Source organism: Balaenoptera acutorostrata, chromosome 10 (assembly GCF_949987535.1).
Source record: "Balaenoptera acutorostrata chromosome 10, mBalAcu1.1, whole genome shotgun sequence".
NCBI lineage: Eukaryota > Metazoa > Chordata > Mammalia > Artiodactyla > Balaenopteridae > Balaenoptera > Balaenoptera acutorostrata.
In genome coordinates, this window is record NC_080073.1 from 66,092,636 (window position 1) to 66,113,556 (window position 20,921).

General features: G+C 48.4%; 1 protein-coding gene across 8 annotated transcripts; it reads left to right on the plus strand.

Annotated features, from left to right (window-relative positions):
• Positions 1–136: 136 nt before the first annotated feature.
• Positions 137–12,049, plus strand: BRD2 (bromodomain containing 2). 8 transcript variants are annotated; one of them, XM_028167524.2, is made up of 14 exons: positions 138–543; positions 3,140–4,458; positions 5,840–6,001; positions 6,085–6,388; positions 6,992–7,129; positions 7,638–7,776; positions 7,865–8,079; positions 8,177–8,551; positions 9,071–9,199; positions 9,385–9,636; positions 9,772–10,037; positions 10,538–10,842; positions 11,077–11,199; positions 11,306–12,049. In XM_028167524.2, exons 4-14 carry the CDS (start codon positions 6,197–6,199, stop codon positions 11,440–11,442), a joined length of 2,271 nt encoding a protein of 756 aa, XP_028023325.1. In that variant the 5' UTR covers positions 138–543; positions 3,140–4,458; positions 5,840–6,001; positions 6,085–6,196; the 3' UTR covers positions 11,443–12,049. The 8 variants fall into 8 exon arrangements, with proteins under 8 accessions (XP_007186978.1, XP_028023325.1, XP_007186977.1 ...); XM_007186916.3 differs by lacking the exon at positions 5,840–6,001 and having other exon boundaries at positions 137–543; positions 7,928–8,079; XM_007186915.3 differs by lacking the exon at positions 5,840–6,001.
• The last annotated feature ends 8,872 nt before the right edge of the window (positions 12,050–20,921 follow it).

Consider the following 20,921-nt stretch of genomic DNA (forward strand, 5'->3'; position numbering starts at 1 on the left):
ACCCGCCCTCACGCCTGCGCACTGCTCTCCCCGCGGCCTCCCGCTCTCCTTCCCCTCCCCCAATCTGGTCGCACCCTTGCGCCTGCGCTGTGCACGTTCCCGGGCTGCGGCAGCCATGCTGAACCCGTACGGAGAGGCGAGTGGGGGGGATAGGGTCGACGATAGCGGGATGGGAAGCCGGGGAGATGCAGAAGCAGCGGCATTAGAGTGCTCTGGGTCTATGGAGAAATGCCTGGGCCATGCAGCCCACTTGGCCGCTTGAGCGACCCCTAGGAACCTATGGAAAACTGGCCCCCGTGGCGGGGGGGGGAGGGGCGGCTGGCACGTGACCCGGGTCAGCCAATCTGGATGTTGCTGACGTGGCCGCGCGGCCCCGATGGTCTCCCCACCCCCTAGCTCAGTCGGGAAGGGAGGGGCTGGGGGCTACGCCCCCTCCCCCAACGCAACCTCAGTTTCCGGGGGGGTGACACCCCGGATCACATCCTCCCCCCGCACCAAGACAAGGGGAACATTGGAGCCCCCCTGGAAGGTTCCAGGATCCAGGTGAGAAAGGGCCTTTGGCGGGCGGGGGCGTTGTCAGTCATTTAAGTGCCTAACCAATGGTGGGGAGTCCGGGAGGGAGATTCTTGGGGTGCAGAGAAGAATCCTGAGGGTGGGAGGATTTGTCCTTCAAATAGTTTACAGCCAATGGGAGCGTGTAGGGGGGCGAGCAGGAGAGGGCCCCCCGGGTGGGGGAGGGGAATGGCCAACCTCTGTCTCAATACCAATTGGAGGGCAAAGGGGCGTGGGGGCGGTGTTTCCCCCCCCCAATTCCATTCGTCCCCTGGGGGTACAGGAGCTTGGAGCCAGGTGAGAAGGGATCCTTTTGGCGTTCGGAGGGTGGGGTGACCTAGTGGGCTGAGGAGTGGGAGTGGTGACTGTAGTTCTTACTCGTAGATGGGAATGCTGAGAGTTGGCAACCCGGGTTGTAAACTGAAATTGTTCCCAGGCGCCCACTCCCTTTCTCCGCAGAGACTAAGGAGCATTTCTGTGCTTCCTTTGTGTCAGCGGTAGGAAGCGGGCAGTCACCACATGGTACGGTGGAGGTTACGCTTCGAGTCGCTTATCGAATTTGTGTGCATTCACGTGGACATGGCCTGCGGAGCCTTCTGAACAAACCTTCTTTGCCGCGGCGGGGGCTCTTAGCTGAGCATGTGTCTACCCCAGACTGGGGAGGGCTTGCAGGCTGGAAGCTTGGGGTCCTCTTGGGAGCAGAAACCGGCCCAACCGGCGTCTTGGGAGGGGTTGGTAATCGTGGCCTGAGACAGGAGTGAGTGAGTCTCAGGACCTGGAACGATTTCACTGCTCCCAAGGTTTCGGGTTTCTCCTGGGTGGTGTCTTTTGCCTCCTTCATCCCCTCCCCCATTCCTGAACAGTTCTCTCCTTGTGTATTGCGGGGGAGGGAACGGAAAGAAGGGAAGAGTTACTTTTCCAAATTACTGAGTAGCAGTAGCCTCCCCTGTGACTCATGTGGGGGAAGGGAGAATTGGGAGGGAGCGGAGAGCAGTGATTTTCCGGAATGCAGGGAAATAAGCCAGAGTACTGTCTGGCTGCCCTTTCCCTTTCTAATAAGGCCCTGTATTCTTTCGACCTCCTAAATTTTCTTCCCTGGCCGGCCCCCTGATGGGCTTGTGTGCAGACTTGCAAGGCCCCGGGTGGAGAAAGGCAGATTGGGGAGGCTGGGCCATTAGAGGGAGGGGAATGGGGGAGGGGAGAAGGCCTCTGCAAAGTTGCTGTGTCATTGCTCTCTTTGCTGCAGCTACCCGGGCGGGCCCGCTTGTACTTTTGGGGCCGAGGTCTGATCGGAGGTGGGTGGGGGGTAGGAGAGAGACTGCTTTCCCTGTGCGCAGTTCCCCCCGCCCCGCAGGGTTTGCCGGACTCGGGTGGTCGAGAATTGATGGCCATTTTAGACGCAGTAAGCGAGGTTAGGGTTCCAGGGCCGCTGCGGAGGGAGGGTGACCCAGTTGGAGTTCAAGGACCTAGGCCCTCACGAAGCCCTGGGTTTTGGGGGGTCTCTTATATTCCTTAACTTACATTAATTTCCTTATTCAGATATGCATAGTCTGTTTTCTTCCTTGGTAGCCAGAAGAGGGGACGTGGAGGGGAAGGCCCCCACTAAAGCCCAGGTGGGGGAAATTCTTTCACTTTCCGGTAAGGGGTCGGGGGAGCCCCAGAGATGGCTTTAGAGATCTTGACCTTGTGCTTTGGTTCTATTCACACGTAGTCTGTAACCCTATTCAGATTATTGTACTAGATTGTGGGAAAGATGTTAGTTGAGTGGGTTGGGGGGAGGGGGCGAGATTGAGTTCCCAAAATGGCTCCTGCCCCTCCTTGGAGGCGGACGGCCCGGGGGGAGGGGGGAGGGGAGAGAAGGAGGGGGAGGGCTAGTCTGAGCGGCAGCCGCCGCCTCCTCCGCTCGCCCTCCTCCCTGGCGCTGACCGATGGACCAGCCGCTCCGTGGGGAGGACTCCGAACCCTGGTGGGGGGGATGGGGGGGCTCTCCCGCCCCCGCGACGCTAGGACCCTTAGAGGGTGTGGGCCTGCCTTCGGGGTGGGGGGAGGACGGCGAGCGTGGGGAAAGCTCTGAGCTCGCCAGGAGGGGGAGGGCGTTCACCCTGATTCGCCCCTCGCGGGACTTGTTTTTTCCGCTCTGAGCCACACACCGGAATGAAGTTTGGGGAGGAGGTGGGTTTCATTTTAAAGGGTATATGGGTGCGTTTGGAGATTTTGCTCCCAGTTAAGGGTTGCCGAGGTTTTGTCGAGCAGGCAGATATTTGTATTGGTGACTGAAGGTATGAGTGGGAGGGATTGGAGAGGTGCTTGGGGTGCAAGTGTTTGGAACGTATTCTGTTTGGTTGCCTTGTTGATGAAAAGCCTTTAAGAGTTCACAGATGGTAGATTCTGGGGAGAGTTTTGCCTTTGTCTTTCGATTGTTTGGCTTGGGGAAGGAAAGGGAGGATATTAATATTCTATCAATTCTGTATTTTTGATTGCGGAGTATGGGAACGTTCGGTTCCTTCCTCGCTGCGCTTGGGAGCCCTTAGCTGTTTGCCAGTGGCAGGCCGCGGTTTCTAAGATGGCGTCTCCTTCCTCATTTCAGATTCTTCACTGCGGCGGCCTCCTCATTGCCGAGAACCACCCGCGGGCGTCCTGTGGCCACACCCCGGCGGACCGAGGCTGACTACGCCCACGCGGCCGCCTCCAGTCCTGCCAGTCTAGCCAATGGAGGAGCTACAAACGGCACGACCTGCCCGAGCTTGGCAGTCACCAGTCGCACTGGGCTTGGACGCCTGGGAAGACTTTGTTGGAAGGGGAGGCGGAGAGAGGGTGCTGCACCCCTGCCAACCTCCCTCTTACCCTGGAGTTGCCGAACCACAGCGCAGCCAATTGGCTCGGAGATGTGGCGGGTCGCCGCTTCCCTGTGGGTCTATGCGGCATTCTGCCTGGTGACTAACGCGTTGGAAATGAGGCTTATGACGTCATCGCATCCGCCGACCAATAGAAAACGCTCCCGCGGAGAGGTGTTCCTCCCCCTTCGACTGCGCTTCTTCACGCGCGTGAGCGCGCGCGCGCGCGCGGAGGGGGTGGGGGAAGTCGGGAGCGCGGTGGCGCGCATGAGCGGCGAAGCTCCGCCCCCTTGCCTATATATAAAGGGCTGGCGCGGGGCTCGGCGGCGCCATTTCGCGCTGGAGTGGAGCAGCCTCTAGAACGAGCTGGAGGATTCTGCCTACCTATACAGAGCCTTCGAGTCGTCCGGGGCCGCCATTACAATCCACGTCCATCCGCTTGGAAATGGCCTTCGTCTCGGCCTATGACCGGTCCCGGCGGACAGTACAGACCCCATAGAAGCCCCCGAAGCTCCCCTTTTTCGAGCCCCGCCCAGTCCTCGGAGTCTGTCCACCCCCTCTACTCCGCCCTCAAGAGGATTTCAAAGATGGAGGCGGCGGCTCCCTAAACCACTTTCCGTGTTCATCCGCCTCCATCCGAGATCGAAACGGGACTTCGTCCGCGCCGGACGGTCCTGGCAGGAAGAGGGGATCCTTGCAGACCAACGGCGGGCAATATTGTCGACGGTGTCTGGGATCGGGGGCTGTCCTGGGGGTTGAAGAGTCTGTCCCCCTTCGCTCGCCCGCCTCGGCTGGGGCCGCCGCCATTTTCTTGCTGTCCGCCTCCTGCGGAGCGCGCCAAGCTGCTGGGAGTTCTCCAATAAACAGCGAAGGAGACTGCTTTCGTGCCGGCCCGGCGGGGGGGGGTTGTCGCCTGGAGGGCCGAGGGCAACGGCCCCCGCCCCCCCACCATTTCCCGGGTTATGCTGGACTGGAAGGTAAGGGGAACCGAGGCCACCCGGACTTTACGCGGCTGAGGGCAGCGCCGGTTCCCCGTGGTCAAGATGCTGCAAAACGTGACTCCCCACAGCAAGTACGTCCCCGCGAACCGCGTGTGGGAAGGGGGCGGTTGGGAGTTGCGGCGCGCGGGTGTGGGGCGTCGGATTCGGAGGGAGTGCGGAACCTAGTGGGGCGCGTTGTTTCGTGGCGCAACTGTTGGCTCGCCGGGCTCGCGCAGGGGGTTGAGCGGCGGTTTGGGACTGAGGTAGTGGCCCAGATCCTGAGTATGGAGGGAGCACAGGTTGTCAGTTTATACGTTGCTTTTTCTTCTGTGGTCAGATCTTAGCGGAGTCGAGCAGAGGGAGGTGGTGGCAGAATGTAATGGGCTAGGACGTTGATTGGGGAGCAGGTCCTGCGGGTAGGGGGTTTGGTGTCTAGCGACGGTTTGTCAGGACTTTTGGGGGGGAGTTCGTGGTTATATCTTGTGCTTTACAGGGTTGCCATGGTGATAGAGCTTCGGGGACTGGAAACGGAGATTTCCTGAGTAGGGTAGAAGGATCACTCTCTTAATGCCTGGGGTAGGTCATTAAGTTCCTGCTAGTCTTTCATTGACTGGCGCGGCTTTGTGTTGAGAGTTGTATGTCTTGTTGCAGAGGATTGGGTTTTTTGATTTTTTTTTTTTGTTTTTGTTTTTGTTTTTGTGATACAATTGGGAGTTTCATTCAGGGTAGGAGGGTGGAGCTAAGGATCCTCTAGTCCAGCTCTGCGGATGTAAACAATGAGATTTCGGTATAACGTCTTTAGTCTTGGGTCTTGGGAAACACCTGGTCTCGAGGAGCACCAGAGAGAATGTAAACTTGGTGCATTATTGGCCTTTGATCTTAAGAGTTGATGCTACAGTGGGCACAGTTAACAGGCATCGCAGTTTTTGTTAGGGGTTGCAGGGGAGGTCTGTATCAGTTTTCTGAGAGAACTCGCTGACCTTGACTGTTCGGACAGCTTTATTTTTTGAGTTCTTCAGAGGGAGGAGATGAAATTGTGAATAATTAGTTTTTGGAGGCTGGTAGTTTGGGGTATTCCAGGCTGTGAAGTGTGACAAATACTCCCGTGTTTGATTTTTTTTTTTTTTTTTTTTTTTGAGTTGATAGGGTTTTCCGTTAGATGTCTGGTCTGTTTGGAGTTAACTATCCAGAGCTTGTGGAGGATGCTGATTCCTTCTGCACAGGTGGATTCTTAAGTGTCTGTTTAATTAGCGTTTTATGAAATTCTTCTATTTTGTTTCCTTTTCACCCGCTTCCCTCAGGCTCAACCACCATGGCAACCACCAAGCCCCTAGTGAGGAGGAAGCTTGGGGCTTGAGTTTCTCGGCTCCACCCATTTTGCTTAAGTCCCATCCCAATAAGGCTGTTATTCTCAAATGGCTGTGCCCTGTGAGAAACTACCTTGGGCTTTTTCACTTTAAATTTTAAAAACAGATGAAAGAGTCCATCAGACTTGAGAATTCAAAATGTAGGACTAAGAACAGAAGAGGTGGTAGGAAGTGCAAGAACAAAAGCTCCATGGATTGTTTGGATACTGGTTTCATTTTCATAATCTTGACCACCTTTCACTAGATTCCAAGCCTGGATTTACTGAGGGTACGTAGCGTAAATTAGTGTAAATTGTACTCTCCCAAGTTCCACAAGATTACCACATCTGGTTTTGTTCCTTGTCTTCACAGGCTCCCTGGGGAGGGGAATGCAGGGTTACTGGGGCTGGGCCCAGAGGCAGCAGCGCCTGGGAAAAGGATTCGAAAGCCCTCCCTGTTGTATGAGGGATTCGAGAGCCCCACAATGGCTTCAGTGCCGGCTTTGCAACTAACCCCTGCCAACCCACCACCCCCGGAGGTGTCCAATCCCAAAAAGCCAGGACGGGTTACCAACCAGTTGCAATACCTGCATAAGGTGGTGATGAAGGCTCTGTGGAAACATCAGTTTGCATGGCCCTTCCGGCAGCCTGTGGATGCTGTCAAACTGGGTCTGCCGGTGAGTAGAGAGATTGGAGTGGGGAGGTATGGAAATGAACAAGAATGTGTGTGCGTGGAGTGGGCTGTCTAGTATAGCTGCTGCGGCCCCTAGGAGTTCCCATTTCTACCCTTTATGGCAGATAGCCACCAGATTTCTGGCTTCTTGGTCCTTTGTGTTTGATCCAACCGCTTGCTATCTTAGCATCTTTCATTGTGCCCTCCATGTGTCCTTCCTTAACTTTTGTGCCCTGGCTCCATTTTACAGATTCCCACCCCAGGTTGGGAGAGGACCACGGTGGCCAAAATTCTTAGCTTCTTCCTCTCCCTCATGCAGCCCATGGATAGCCAGCCCCAGAGGTAATGTCACAGGATGGGAAGCTTTTCCAGAGTGGGTGGGAGGTGGGTGGTTAGAGAAAGGCAGTAGGGGCCTCCCTATGGGTGATAAGAATCCTGTTCCACTTTTTTTCCTATCCCATAGATTTAATTGGGGCCGCAGTTTAGGAGACCATGTATTCTTGACGAATAGGGGGTGTGTATGTGCGTGTGTGTTGGGGTTGATAGTTTACTTAGGAGAACAAGCGTTTATCTTTCTGTAGCTCTGACCTACCGTTTCTTTCTTTAGGATTATCACAAAATTATAAAGCAGCCTATGGATATGGGAACTATCAAGAGAAGACTTGAAAACAACTATTACTGGGCTGCCTCAGAGTGTATGCAGGATTTCAATACCATGTTCACCAACTGTTATATCTACAACAAGGTGAGTGTTTTTGTGGTATTAGTAGTTGGGGAGAGAGTGCATTTTTTATCACTACTTTATCAATGAAAGGTTTAAGTCTTTTACTGTAGGTGTTCTCAGTAGTCAGGATCCTAGAAAGTCTGAGTTCCAAAAGGTACCACTGAAAGCAGTGATGTGGTTTCAGAGATCCAGAGTTAAGAAATGTTTAAATAGAACACTTTTTGTTCTTGTGGATAGTGGCCCTGTTTTTTCAGAGAAATCTCCAGAGATCTGAGTAGAGCAGGAACTTTTTTTTTTTTATCAGCTCTCATTCTTTTACTTTTGAACTTTATTTCTTTGTTGCATCTTGAGGGGCAGAGTTGGAAGAGAAAAGGGAATTCAGTGGCCCAATATAGGTGATTTTCAGTATTTGATGGTGAAGTTGTGTAAGGGGGGTGGTGGTGATGCCTGGGGCTAGGAATTTCTCAGAGAAAAATGGTTTTGCTTGTCTTTTGCTGGCATTTGAACTTTTTCTTTGTGTTTCCTGTAGCCTACTGATGATATTGTCCTGATGGCACAAACGCTGGAAAAGATCTTTCTACAGAAGGTGGCGTCAATGCCACAAGAGGAACAAGAGCTTGTGGTGACTATCCCTAAGAACAGCCACAAGAAAGGGGCCAAATTGGCAGGTAGGAACAGTAGGAGTTTTGCCAATGAAGATGGAAAGATGGGAAAGATAATCAGACTAAACTTTTTTTCTCCCCCCCCCACCCCCAGCACTCCAGGGCAGTATCACCAGTGCCCATCAGGTGCCTGCTGTCTCTTCTGTGTCTCACACAGCCCTGTATACTCCACCACCTGAGATACCTACCACTGTCCTCAACATTCCCCACCCATCGGTCATCTCTTCGCCCCTTCTCAAGTCCTTGCACTCCGCTGGACCCCCGCTCCTTGCTGTCTCTGCAGCTCCCCCAGCCCAGCCCCTTGCCAAGGTATACATCTGTGGATATCTTTGAGACAGTGAGGAGGGACAGGTCTTGAATGGAGTGGACCCAGGGTAAAAGGCTCCTGTCTTGTTTTTCTCTGCAGAAAAAAGGGGTAAAGCGGAAAGCAGATACTACCACCCCTACACCTACAGCTATCCTGGCTCCTGGTTCCCCAGCTAGCCCTCCCGGGGGTCTTGAGCCTAAGGCAGCACGGCTTCCCCCTATGCGTAGAGAGAGTGGCCGCCCTATCAAGCCCCCACGCAAAGACTTGCCTGACTCTCAGCAACAGCACCAAAGCTCCAAGAAAGGAAAGCTGTCGGAACAGTTAAAACATTGCAATGGCATTTTGAAGGAATTACTGTCTAAGAAGCATGCTGCCTATGCCTGGCCTTTCTATAAACCAGTGGACGCTTCTGCTCTTGGCCTGCATGACTACCATGACATCATTAAGCACCCCATGGACCTCAGCACTGTCAAGGTACCCACTGCATGGGGCAGATGGGATACTCAGGCAGTGATTGGAGCCTAGGAATCAATAAAACAGTCACTTTTTCCGGGCACACGGCAGTCTTGGCATTTTATTTTTACAAAATAGTAATGGGGCAGAAGGTCAAGTACTTGTTAGGAATCCATATTTTCTGGAGTTTGAGACAATTTGGTGGGTTTTGTGTTCATAGCATCGCTACTCATCTACAATTAGGTCCTACCTATTGGGAAAGTTGGGTTAGGATAGGAAAGTTAAGGGATGGCTGGTTAGTCAGAGACCACCCACCCTTTCTTTTCACTTAGAAATGATTTTTTTTCCTAGACAGATATTTCTTCAACCCACCCAAATTCCTTTGACTTTAGACTTGAGCCCCAGGGCATAGATCCTTAAGGCTACCCCCTTCCCCCCACCCCCATGCTCTCGAGAGGGCTAGCCTTGCGGTGTCTGGAGCTGGCAGGGAAAGGTGAGTCTTCCTGCCTGTGCAGCTTCTGATGCTGCCTCCTTCTGCAGCGGAAGATGGAGAATCGTGATTACCGGGATGCACAGGAGTTTGCTGCTGACGTGCGGCTTATGTTCTCCAACTGCTATAAGTACAATCCCCCAGACCATGATGTTGTGGCCATGGCACGAAAGTTACAGGTGAGTGTCAAGGTCGGAGTTTGAAGAATAAATGGGTCTGGGGAGAGAAATTTTGCTGTCTGTGGTGCACAACCTCAACATGGGGCTCTCCCAGTCTCTACAGTTGTAAATTGGAGCTACCATATGGCTGGGTATGATCAGGGCACATCCATTAGCATGGTTTTGAGTCTGCTGTCTCTTTCTAGGATGTATTTGAGTTCCGTTATGCCAAGATGCCAGATGAACCACTGGAACCAGGGCCTTTACCAGTCTCTACTGCCTTGCCCCCTGGCTTGGCCAAATCATCTTCAGAGTCCTCCAGCGAGGAAAGTAGCAGTGAGAGCTCTTCTGAGGAGGAGGAGGAGGAAGATGAGGAGGATGAAGAGGAGGAAGAAGAGAGTGAAAGCTCTGACTCTGAGGAAGAAAGGGCTCATCGCTTGGCTGAACTACAGGAACAGGTATTATTTTAATTTGTCACTGTTCAGTTTACTGGGTGTGAGGTTCATGCACTGTCTTTGCCCTAAATTTTTTTTCTTTTAGTCTTTATTGCTTATTTATTTTTTCCATTTCACATGATTCTTTCTCCTCTTTAGCTTCGAGCAGTACATGAACAGCTGGCTGCCCTGTCCCAAGGTCCAATATCAAAGCCCAAGCGAAAGAGAGAAAAAAAAGAGAAAAAGAAGAAACGGAAGGCAGAGAAGCATCGAGGCCGAGCCGGGGTTGAGGAAGATGACAAAGGGCCTCGGGCACCTCGCCCATCTCAGCCCAAGAAGTCCAAGAAAGCGAGTGGCAGTGGGGCTGGTAGCGCTGCTACACTAGGCCCTCCTGGCTTTGGAACTTCTGGAGGAAGTAGCACCAAGTGAGTACTATCTAACATGGAAGCAGAGACAGCTCAGTTATGTCTCTAATCTTTCCGGGGAGGATGATTTCTCCCACTCCTTGCAAAGGTTTCTCTAAATCAGGGTCCAGCAAATTTTTTCTGCAACTGGCCAGGTGATGAAGTAGACTTTGAAGATTGTAGTCTCTCAAAGCTGCTTAACTCTGACAGTGTAGTCTGCCTACCCCTTCTGTAAACCAGTGAATCTGTGTTTTTTCGTGTTTTCTTCTGTGGTTGGGGGTGGGTTAATGCTTTAGGGAGCAAAAAAAGTGGACCTCTGTCAGTGTACTTATATTTAGTTCTCACAGTCTGAGATTTATTATAAAAGAGTTTGGCATGTAAAGAAGCTCTGCTCCCCTGATACAGTGTCTAGCAGCCCACTCATTTGCCTTAATGGAAAATAGTTGTTCAGGCATGAAATCCAGGTCACTGGGTTAAATAGTGAGAATGTCCTACAATTGACAATTTTCTTTTGCCCGTAGACTCCCCAAAAAGGCCACAAAGACAGCCCCACCTGCCCTGCCTGCAGGCTATGATTCAGAGGAGGAGGAAGAAAGCAGGCCCATGAGTTATGACGAGAAGCGGCAGTTGAGCCTGGACATCAACAAGTTGCCCGGGGAGAAACTGGGTCGAGTTGTACACATAATTCAAGCCAGGGAGCCCTCTTTACGTGACTCAAACCCAGAAGAAATTGAGATTGATTTTGAAACGCTCAAGCCATCCACGCTTAGAGAGCTTGAACGCTATGTCCTTTCCTGCCTACGAAAGAAACCTCGGAAGCCCTATAGTGAGTATGAAATGAGGCCCACCAGTTAACTCAGCAAATCCTCGTGAGGTTCTGAGGACAGTTAGAGAAGGATAGTAGGCATACGCTTGATGGACTTGAGATCATCAGCTCCTGGGATGATAAGGGTTGGATTAGTTGCTTCCCAATGTTCAAGAAAGGAATTTGGCAACAATAGGGGACAGAAAAACTAGGGTGCTTCTGGCTATCTTAATCCTGGTATATTTCTTTTTCTAGCTATTAAGAAACCTGTGGGAAAGACAAAGGAGGAACTGGCTTTGGAGAAGAAGCGGGAACTAGAAAAGCGGTTACAAGATGTTAGTGGGCAGCTCAATTCTACCAAAAAGCCACCCAAGAAAGGTGAGTGTTCAGTAAGCCACTGTGAATTCACTACATCCTGCCCTCTTGACTCTTGAAAAATGGAGATCAGACTTAAATATCTTTAAACTTCAACTTTGTTCTGCAGCGAGTGAGAAAACGGAGACGTCATCAGCACAGCAGGTAGCAGTGTCCCGCCTCAGTGCTTCCAGCTCCAGCTCAGATTCCAGCTCCTCTTCTTCATCATCCTCTTCTTCAGACACCAGTGATTCAGACTCAGGCTAAGGGGCCAGGCCAGATGGGGCAGGAGGCTCCGCAGGACCGGACCCCTAGACCACCCTGCCCCACCCCTACTCTCCCTTTGCTGTGACACTTCCTCATCTCACCCCCTCCCCCCCACTGTAGGAGAGCTGGCTCTGCAGGGGGGAGGAATGCAGGGACAATTACTGAAGGAGGGACATAAATGGACAAAATACAACTGCGTTCCCAGCCCCATGGAGAGTGACCTTTTAGGCATAGAGCCCCTATTCAAAATGATTGTGGTGGGGCAGGGGTAAAGGGTGGGAATGGGCAAAGGCCCTGATACAGGGTTACCTGAGGCGGTAGCTGCCCTGTTCACTTGTAAGGGCCCTGTTTTGAGGTTGTTTGTTCTAATTTATTTTAAACTAGGTAAGGCCGAGGCAGGGTGGGGCCGTGGTCCCCTCAGCCTCCATGGGGAGGGAGGAAGGCGTTCTTTTTTTACGTTGACTTTTTTTTTTTTTCTACTCTGTTTTCCCTTTTCCTTCTCCATTTGGGGCCCCTGGGGGTTTCAGTCATCTCCCCATTTGGTCCCCTGGATTGTCTTTTCTTTGTCTGTTGATTCTAACTTGTAAATAAAGAAAATATTATTCAAGTTTTGAGTTTATTACTTTAATGACATTTCTTTTTCTAGTGCTTCAAAAGGAATGTGATACAATTGAGATTTTGAGGAAAGTACTCCTGAGGTGAGGAAAAAAGGACCATCCTGTTTTAAATAAACCAGTAGGCTGTTGCTGTAGTGATAAAAGTGCATCTGCCCTTTGTAAAGTGAATCCCCCAAAATAACCTTAAGGTTTGCAATTTGCTCTGGTTTTAGATGAAGAAAACAGAATTCTCTGGCTCATTCATATGTTAACCAAGAGTTTCAAACTCAAGATTTGGAATAGGCTCAGGTTTTCCTCTGGTGCTGGACATGTGGATTGTTTCCTGCACACTTAGGCAAGATGTGAAAGGGATGGGAGGTAGCCAACAGTAGGTACTTCTTGCATTGGACATCTGCCTTAAAAAGGCAGTTGTGCCTACTTTTATAATTTGCTGCTTTGGCCTCAAATTGCACATTTACATAGCTTTGCAAAGTTGGTTAAATATAATGCCAGTTCAGAGAATTCCAGCAATCCTTACCAAAATGAAATCACAAGAACTCATTTCCACAAGTCCAACCCCTTCTCATGCTGTATAGATAGAAGGGCTCTGTAGTTGAGGAGGATGAGATGTCTGGTTTCTGGAATTTTGGGGGCTTTACACCCTGCAAAAGGGGACGGTTTAAAATAATGGGCCATAGTAGAAAATCTGAATTTTTAAATGGAAGGCCAGGAATGTAAACCTAATGGTTTATTCTACTGTAATGTTGCTGGAAACAGGTGGAAAGTGGAATATGGTAGAGATGGTAGTGATGATTTTGGAGGTAGCAATAAATTGGGCTCTAGCAGTGACTCTCAACATTTGTTGCATACTTGGACTCCAGAGCTGCTAAAAGCTCATAACTTGGGTTTCTGTCTGAATCCTTTTTTGGCCATACCCCGCGGCTTGTGTGATCTTAGTTTCCCAACCAGGGCTTGAACCCAGGCCTGCAGTGGAAGTGCAGAGTCCTAACCACTGGACTACCAGGGAATTCCCTGAATTCTTAAACTGAGGCCTGGGCAACGATTTTTCAAAAGCTCAAAGAGATGGTAATACCCAAGCAGGGCTGGGAATCAGTTGTTACCATTTTGCAAGGCTCTTAGTTTTTTAAAGGGGAGGAGCCCCCTGATTGGGCTTTTCAGCCCACTTAATTGTGGAGCTCAGTGAGTGAACTCTTCAACTCCCTTTGAGCTCTGGTCATCTAGAGAAAAGTGATGGACAGGATTTTGAAAGTTCAGAAGTACCTAAGAGTTGTGGGTGTGGGATAGGATTTATTTAAGTCCAAAAGGATAAATGTTGATTTCAAATAGATGCGTGTCAATCTAACTATATCTCATTTAAACGGGCATTTAAGGTGTGAGATTAGTTTGGGGAGGAGACCAGGCATACAATCTTGGAAGACTGTCTGTGGCTGCATACCCTTCTGTTCACGTCATTTAAGTATTTTTAAATTGTGGTTTGGGAAAATAAAGACTTCAGCTCTCAAAAGGTGAGTTTCTGACATTGTACCTGTGGAGGCAATTTAATGTTCCCTATAGACTGAATCCAGAACAGTCTAAATGCTATAAAAGTAGGCGGCCTGGCTTATTCCCTTGACTGCAGAGCAGGCTGAGACTGGGCAAGAGTGGCTCTGGACCTGGTTTACACCTCCCTCTTTACCACCTTACTAGACAGCTTACAAACGTTCATGGATTTCCTGATGGTAAGTCTGTTGGTGAGTCCTTTCCCTGGTTCCTGACCCTTGAGGTTGCCATTTAGCCCTTTGATTTACTTTTTCCCTTAGTCGAAATTACTGGTCCAAACCTTAGCTCTATCCCATCCTCTCCTTGAGGCACTGTAATAGTTCCAGGAGTCTGATCCCCATTTTGGTTGGAATTACTGTCCTCCAAAGTAACAAGCACAGTCCCCAGCACAACCAGAAGGAACAATTATGGAGTCCTACCGTGGGCAGTATTACCTCCCATGCTCTTTCCAGCTCTTGTAAGCATGGGTTCCACTGCCTCTTTTTTTCTTTTTTTTTTTTTTTTTTTGCTACTTCTTGCCGTTTGCTCCTCTTTAATGTTTCCATAGTAATCATTTATTCAGAGTTTCTTTGATTGTCTTATTTTTCAATAAACACCATTACATCAATAGATCTAGATGTTGTCAAACTGCTCAATCAGGAGGTGTGGCGGTGAAGATAAAGACAAGGCCCTTGCCTTGTTTTTGAATCTTGCTTTATCAGTGCAGTTAACTCATGGTGCAGTTATTGGGCTGATTTGCTCTAAGATGAAGGCATGACAGTCTTCCAGATGATTCTAATTGCACCCAAATGTGTGCACCCCAGTCCAAGCCCTGCCAGCCTTGCTCTTGGATTCTCTCAGCACTATCCTGACTGAAAAGCCCTGCTTCCCTGAGGGGCTCCCAGGACAAGAACCAAAGCTGGTTGGAGTTACTCTCTGAGGCTTGCCAAGAATAACACGGGGGAGGACTCGCTGATCAATGAGAAAAGGACTCCCAGAGAGCCAGGAAAGGGACTGGGAATGGTAGACGGAACTGATCTGATGATTCCATGATCTCCATCTTCTTTTCCCTTTCCTGGATCGTCACCCTAGTTCAAGCTCTGCAGAATCCCACTAGCAGGTCTTGCTGTCCCCATAGTTTACATTCTGGGAGCAGGGAAAGGGGTGACAGACAACAGATCACGGTTTTTAATAAAAATTATAAGTTCTAGCAGTGCAATATGCAAAGATCTGTGAAGAATTTAGGAGGGTTCTGATCTGAGAGATTTCTGGGAACTGTTCAGACATATCTGGGAAGGATGAGTAGTGTTTGTCAGGGAGGGCGGGAGTAAGCACTGCCAGCAGAAGAAAGTGATGATAGTTTCCTGGTGGTCTAGTGGTTAGGATTCCAGGCTTCCACTGCCATGGCCTGGTTCAATCACTGGTCAGGGAACTGAGATCCTGCAAGCCATGCAGCATGACTCAAAAAAAATAAACAGTGATGGTAACTGCCTGAGAGCAGGTGGTGCTGAGGCAGCAGAAAAGGATGCGTGCTTCCAGATAAGGCCAGAAAGCCCGGCAAAGCTAGATCAAGGAGGTCACTTAGGCCACAGTAAGAATTTGAATTTTTATCCTGAAGACTTTTAGTAACAGCTCTCATCTATCGAGCACTTACTGTGTACCAAGCAGTGTAGTAAAAACAAACTGTAAACTCATTTGGTCCTCATAATGGTCCTTTGAGGTAAGTCTTTTTTTCTTTTAATTAATTTTTTATTTTTATTTTTGGCTGCATTGGGTCTTCGTTGCTGCGCACAGGCTTTCTCTAGTTGCAGTGAGCGGAGGCTACTCTTCATTGCAGTAGGCCGGCTTCTCATTGCAGTGGCTTCTCTTTGTTGCGGAGCACCAGCTCTAGGTGGGCAGGCTTAGTTGCTTCACCGCATGTGGGATCTCCCCGGACCAGGGATCAAACCCGTGTCCCCTGCATTGGCAAGCGGATTCTTAACCACTGCGCCACCAGGGAAGTCCCTGGGGTAAATCTTATCTCCATGTAACAGATGAAGACCTGAGGCAGAGAGGTGAAGGAACTTGCCCAAAATCGCAACACAGCCAGTGAGTGCTGGAACTGGCGTTTGAACCCAGCAATCTGGCTCCAGGAACTGCTACACTAGAATTCCAATACTGTGGGCTGGTGGGAAGCTAGGAGACATACCTACCTGGAAGAAATTGCAGTGGGAAGAGTCACATTGGGTTAGCGGGGCATTGAGAATGGATGCAGAGTGACAATTTAGAAAGCATCGGTGGTGGTGGGTCCCAGCAAGTGAGCATAGTGGTTTGGAATGGAGAGGTAGCAAAGCGCATGAAAAGACGTGGGTAGATTTGAAAACTATGTAGGAAATAAAATGGATGGGACTATTCTCTGAAAGTTCTTATTTTATCTTCACATACCAAAGGAAGAGCAGAGGTGTGTGTGTGTGTGTGTGTATCCCTCAGAGCTTTACAGTACTGGAAGTTTGATGGTTCCTTGACTAAAAGAATGCCACCTGGCTGACTGTCAGGTTTGAATGCAACCGCCGCGAGGCTCGCCTAAGGGGCAGGAGTGCTAAGGCCCGTGTTAATCGCCACGGAGGGTCTTTGGCGCCACCTGGTGAGCATGTTACCAATGACAGCCTCCTGAATCTCTGTTCCAGATATTTTTGTGCCCACCCTCCCATCTTTTGTTTTTCGTTTTTTTGTCCGCGCTGTTGGGCTTGTGGGATCTTAGTTCCCCTACCAGAGATCGAACCCGAGCCCTCGTCAGTGAAAGCGCAGAGTCCTAACCTCTGGACCACAAGGGAATTCCCCCCATCCTCCGACATTTAGGTCTTTCTTGCCTTCTTACCTCCTATACTTCAGCTCTTGAAACATGAGCCCTTCACTTTTCTGACCCAGAGACCCTTATCTCCCTTTACCTCTGAAACATCCCTGGTTCTTTGATACCCCAGTTCTTAGCGCTCATCCTCTGTAGACAGCCCCTCTTGGTCGGCTTCTCTGGAGTCCCTGCCTCAGCCTTCCATGAGATGTTGTCCATCATGTTACCGTCCTTGCCCTCTTCTCCTTATTTGCACAGTATTTCTAAGCAATTTCATCCTTTCCTCTGGAGGCAACTCCCACTCATAAAATCTATCTCTTGTCTAGACCTTGCTCCAGAGTTCCAAATCTGTTTTTTAGCGACCTCATAGCAATGTCCCATAGGCTCCTGGCACTCAATGCATACCCAGAAAAGATCCTGTCTTTTCTCCCACACATTTTCCTCTGTGAGTTATCCATTTATGTAACAAGCATTCGTACAGAACTCATTAATGTGCCAGACACTTAGAATGCCTTTAAAATTAAGTCCTCATAGGGAATTCCCTGGCGGTCCAGTGGTTAGGACTCCATGCTTTCACCGCCTTGGGCCCGGGTTCGATCCCTGGTCGCAGAACTAAGATCCCACAAGCTGTGCTGCGCAGCCAAAATAAAAAAAAGTAAGTCCTCATAATAATCCTATGAAGTAGATACCCATCACTGCTTCACAGATGAGAAAACTGAAGCTCAGAACCATTCTGTTCTACAGCGGATAAGTAGCAGAACCAGTATTACTAAGGTATCATTACTTTCCCTGGTGACCTGCCTGCTGGTCTCGCCCTTGCTCTCCGCTTCTCTGTTTAGCCACTGAACCCTCCTGAGCCTTCTTCTTCTCTCCTTTCAGTGCCCGCCCCCCACCCCTGGCTGGACTGTCACAACTCTCTTCTTCCTAGTCTTTTTTTTTTTTTTGCCGCAGCGCGTGGCATGTGGGATCTTAGTTCCCCCAGCAGGGATCAACCCACGCCGAGTCCTAACCACTGGACCACTGGGGAATTCCCCTCTTCCTAGTCTTCTAGCCACAGTCCTATTTCCATGGAATCCAACCCCCACACTGTTGCTGCCAGGGAGATCCTTTAGAAAAGAAATCTGGTCATGTTGCTTATTACCTTTAAGGATTAAACTCCTTTGCAAGGCCTCTCTCTAGCCCTTGTCATCTCTATAAAGTTATATCCCTCATCCACCCTTCCCTGAACCCTGTGCTCAACTCAGAGCTGAAGAGAGGCCTTCCCAGATTCTCCCATACTGTTTATTGCCACTGGACCTTGGCACGTGCTGTTCTGTCTGCCTGAAATATGCTCTTTCCCCCATCAGCAAATCCTACACAATCTCCTACATAGTGTTAACTCCACTATGAAGACTTCTTTTTTTCCTTAATTAATTAATTAATTAATTTATTTATTTATTTTTGCCTGCGTTGGGTCCTCGTTGTTCCCCTTGGGCTTTCTCTAGTTGTGGCGAGCAGGGGCTACTCTTCTTTGCGGTGTGCGGGCTTCTCATTGCAATGGCGGAGCACGGGCTCTAGGCGTATGGGCTCTAGGTGCACGGGCTTCAGTAGTTGTGGCTCGCGGGCTCTAGAGCTCAGGCTCAGTAGTTGTAGCGCACGGGCTTAATTGCTCCACAGCATGTGGGAATCTTCCTGAACAAGGACTCAAACCAGTGTCCCCTGCATTGGCAGGCAGATTCTTAACCACTGCACCACCAGGGAAGTCCTATCATGGGCACTTTTCATAGTGATCTCTTTAGTCCACAGAACATCCCTATCACATATGTATTGTTCTTATTTTAGAGATGAGGAAATAATAACAATGTGTATAAGATCGTAGAGCTGGTGAGAAGGGGTAGTGCTGATTTCAAAGTTTATATTCTTTGTTCTATGCCCAGAGTTTCTGGTTATATTATAGATATGAGCAAAAAAGGAATTCAGAAGTGAAATTTTTGTTAACTCCACCAACCGGAACTGAAGAATAAGGCTGGAGATACACACACACACACACACACACACACACACACGTCTGTCTGTTTATTGATCTATCAACATCTTTTTTTTTAAAATAGATCTTTATTGGCGTATAATTGCCTCACAATACTGTGTTAGTTTCTGTTGCACTACAAAGCAAATCAGCCATATGCATACATATGTCCCCATATCCCCTCCCTCTTGAGCCTCCCTCCTATCCTCTCTATCCCACCTCTCTAGGTCATCGCAAAGCACCAAGCCGATCTCCCTGTGCTATGCTGCTGCTTCCCACCAGCCGACTATTTTACATTCGGCAGTGTGTATATGTCAATGCTACTCTGACTTCACCCCAGCTCCGCCCTCCCACCCCATGTCCTCAAGTCCATTTTCTATGTCTACCTCTTTATTCCTGCCCTGTAACTAGGTTCATCAGTACCTGTTTTTTTTTGTTTGTTTTTTTTTTAGATTCCATATATATATGGAATACGGTATTTGTTTTTCTTTCTGACTTACTTCACTCTGTATGACAGACTCTAGGTCCATCCACCTCACTACAAATAACTCAATTCCATTTCTTTTTATGGCTGAGTAATATTCCACTGTAGATATGTGCCACATCTTCTTTATCCATTCATCTGTCAGTGGGCATTTAGGTTGGTTCCATGTCTGTCTGTTGTAAATAGTGCTGCAATGAACATTGTGGTGCATGTCTATTTTTGAATTATGGTTTTCTCAGGGTATATTCCCAGTAGTGGGATTGCTGGATCATATGGTTGTTCTATTTTTAGTTTTTTAAGGAAACTCCATACCGTTTTCCATAGTGGTTATATCAATTTACATTCCTACCAACAGTGCAAGAGGGTTCCCTTTTCACCACACCCTTTCCAGCATTTATTGTTCCTAGATTTTTTGATAATGATAGAATGATAATGGCCATTCTGACCGGCATGAGGTGATACCTCATTGTAGTTTTGATTTGCATTTCTCTAATAATTAGTGATATTGAGCATCTTTTCATGTGCCTCTTGGCCATCTGTATGTCTTCCTTGGTGAAATGTCTATTTAGGTCTTCCACCCATTTTTCAACTGGATTGCTTGTTTTTTTGATATTGAGCTCCATAAGCTGTTTGTATATTTTGGAGATTAATCCTTCCTTGTTTCATTTGCAAATATTTTCTCCCATTCTGAAGGTTGTCTTTTTGTCTTGTTTATGGTTTCCTTTGCTGTGCAAAAGCTTTTTTAAGTTTCATTAGGTCCCATTTGTTTATTTTTGTTTTTATTTCCCTTTCTCTGGGAGGTGGGTCAAAAAGGATCTTGCTGTGATTTATGTCATAGAGTGTTCTGCCTATGTTTTCCTCTAAGAATTTTATAGTGTCTGGTCTTACATTTAAGTCTTTAATCCATCTGGAGTTAATTTTTGTGTATGGTGTTAGGTAGTGTTCTAATTTCATTCTTTTATATGTAGTTGTCTAGTTTTCCCAGCACCACTTATTGAAGAGGCTGTCTTTTCTCCGTTGTATGTTCTTGCCTCCTTTGTCATAAATTAGGTGCCCATATGTGTGTGGGTTTATCTCTGGGTATCCTATCCTGTACCAGTGTTCTATATTTCTGTTTTTGTGCCAGTACCATACTGTCTTGATTACTGTAGCTTTGTGGCATAGTTTGAAGTCAGGGAGCCTGATTCCTCCAGCTCCATTTTTCTTTCTCAAGATTGCTTTAGCTATTCGGGATATTTTGTGTTTCCATACGAGTTGTAAAATTTTTTGTTCTAATTCTGTGAAAAATGCCATTGGTAGTTTGATAGGGATTGAATCTGTAGATTGCTTTGGGTAGTATAGTCATTTTCACAATATTGATTCTTCCAATCCAAGAACATGGTATATTTCTCCATCTGTTTATGTCATCTTTGATTTATTTCATCAGTGTTTTATAGTTTTCTGAGTACAAGTCTTTTGCCTCCTTAGGCAGGTTTATCCCTAGGTATTTTATTCTTTTTGTTGCAGTGGTAAATGGGAGTGTTTCCTTAATGTCTCTTTCTGAGTTTTCATTGTTGGTGTATAGGAATGCCAGAGATTTCTGTGAATTTTGTTTCCTGCAACCTTACCAAATTCATTGATTAGTTCTAGTAGTTTTCTGGTGGCATCTTTAGGATTTTCTATGTATAGTATCATGTCATCAGCAAACAGTGACAGTTTTACTTCTTTTCTGATTTGGATTCCTTTTATTTCTTTTTCTTCTCTGATTGCTGTGGCTAGGGCTTCCAAAACTATGTTGAATTAGAGTGGCAAGAGTGGACATCCTTGTCTTGTTCCTGATCTTAGCGGAAATACTTTCAGTTTTTCACCATTGAATATGATGCCTGCTGTGGGTTTGTCAAATATGGTCTTTATTATGTTGAGGAAGTTTCTCTCTAGGCCCATTTTCTGGAGAGTTTTTATCATAAATGGGTGTTGAATTTTGTCAAAAGGTTTTTCTGCCTCTATTGAGATTATCGTATGTTTTTTATTCCTTAATTTGTTAATGTG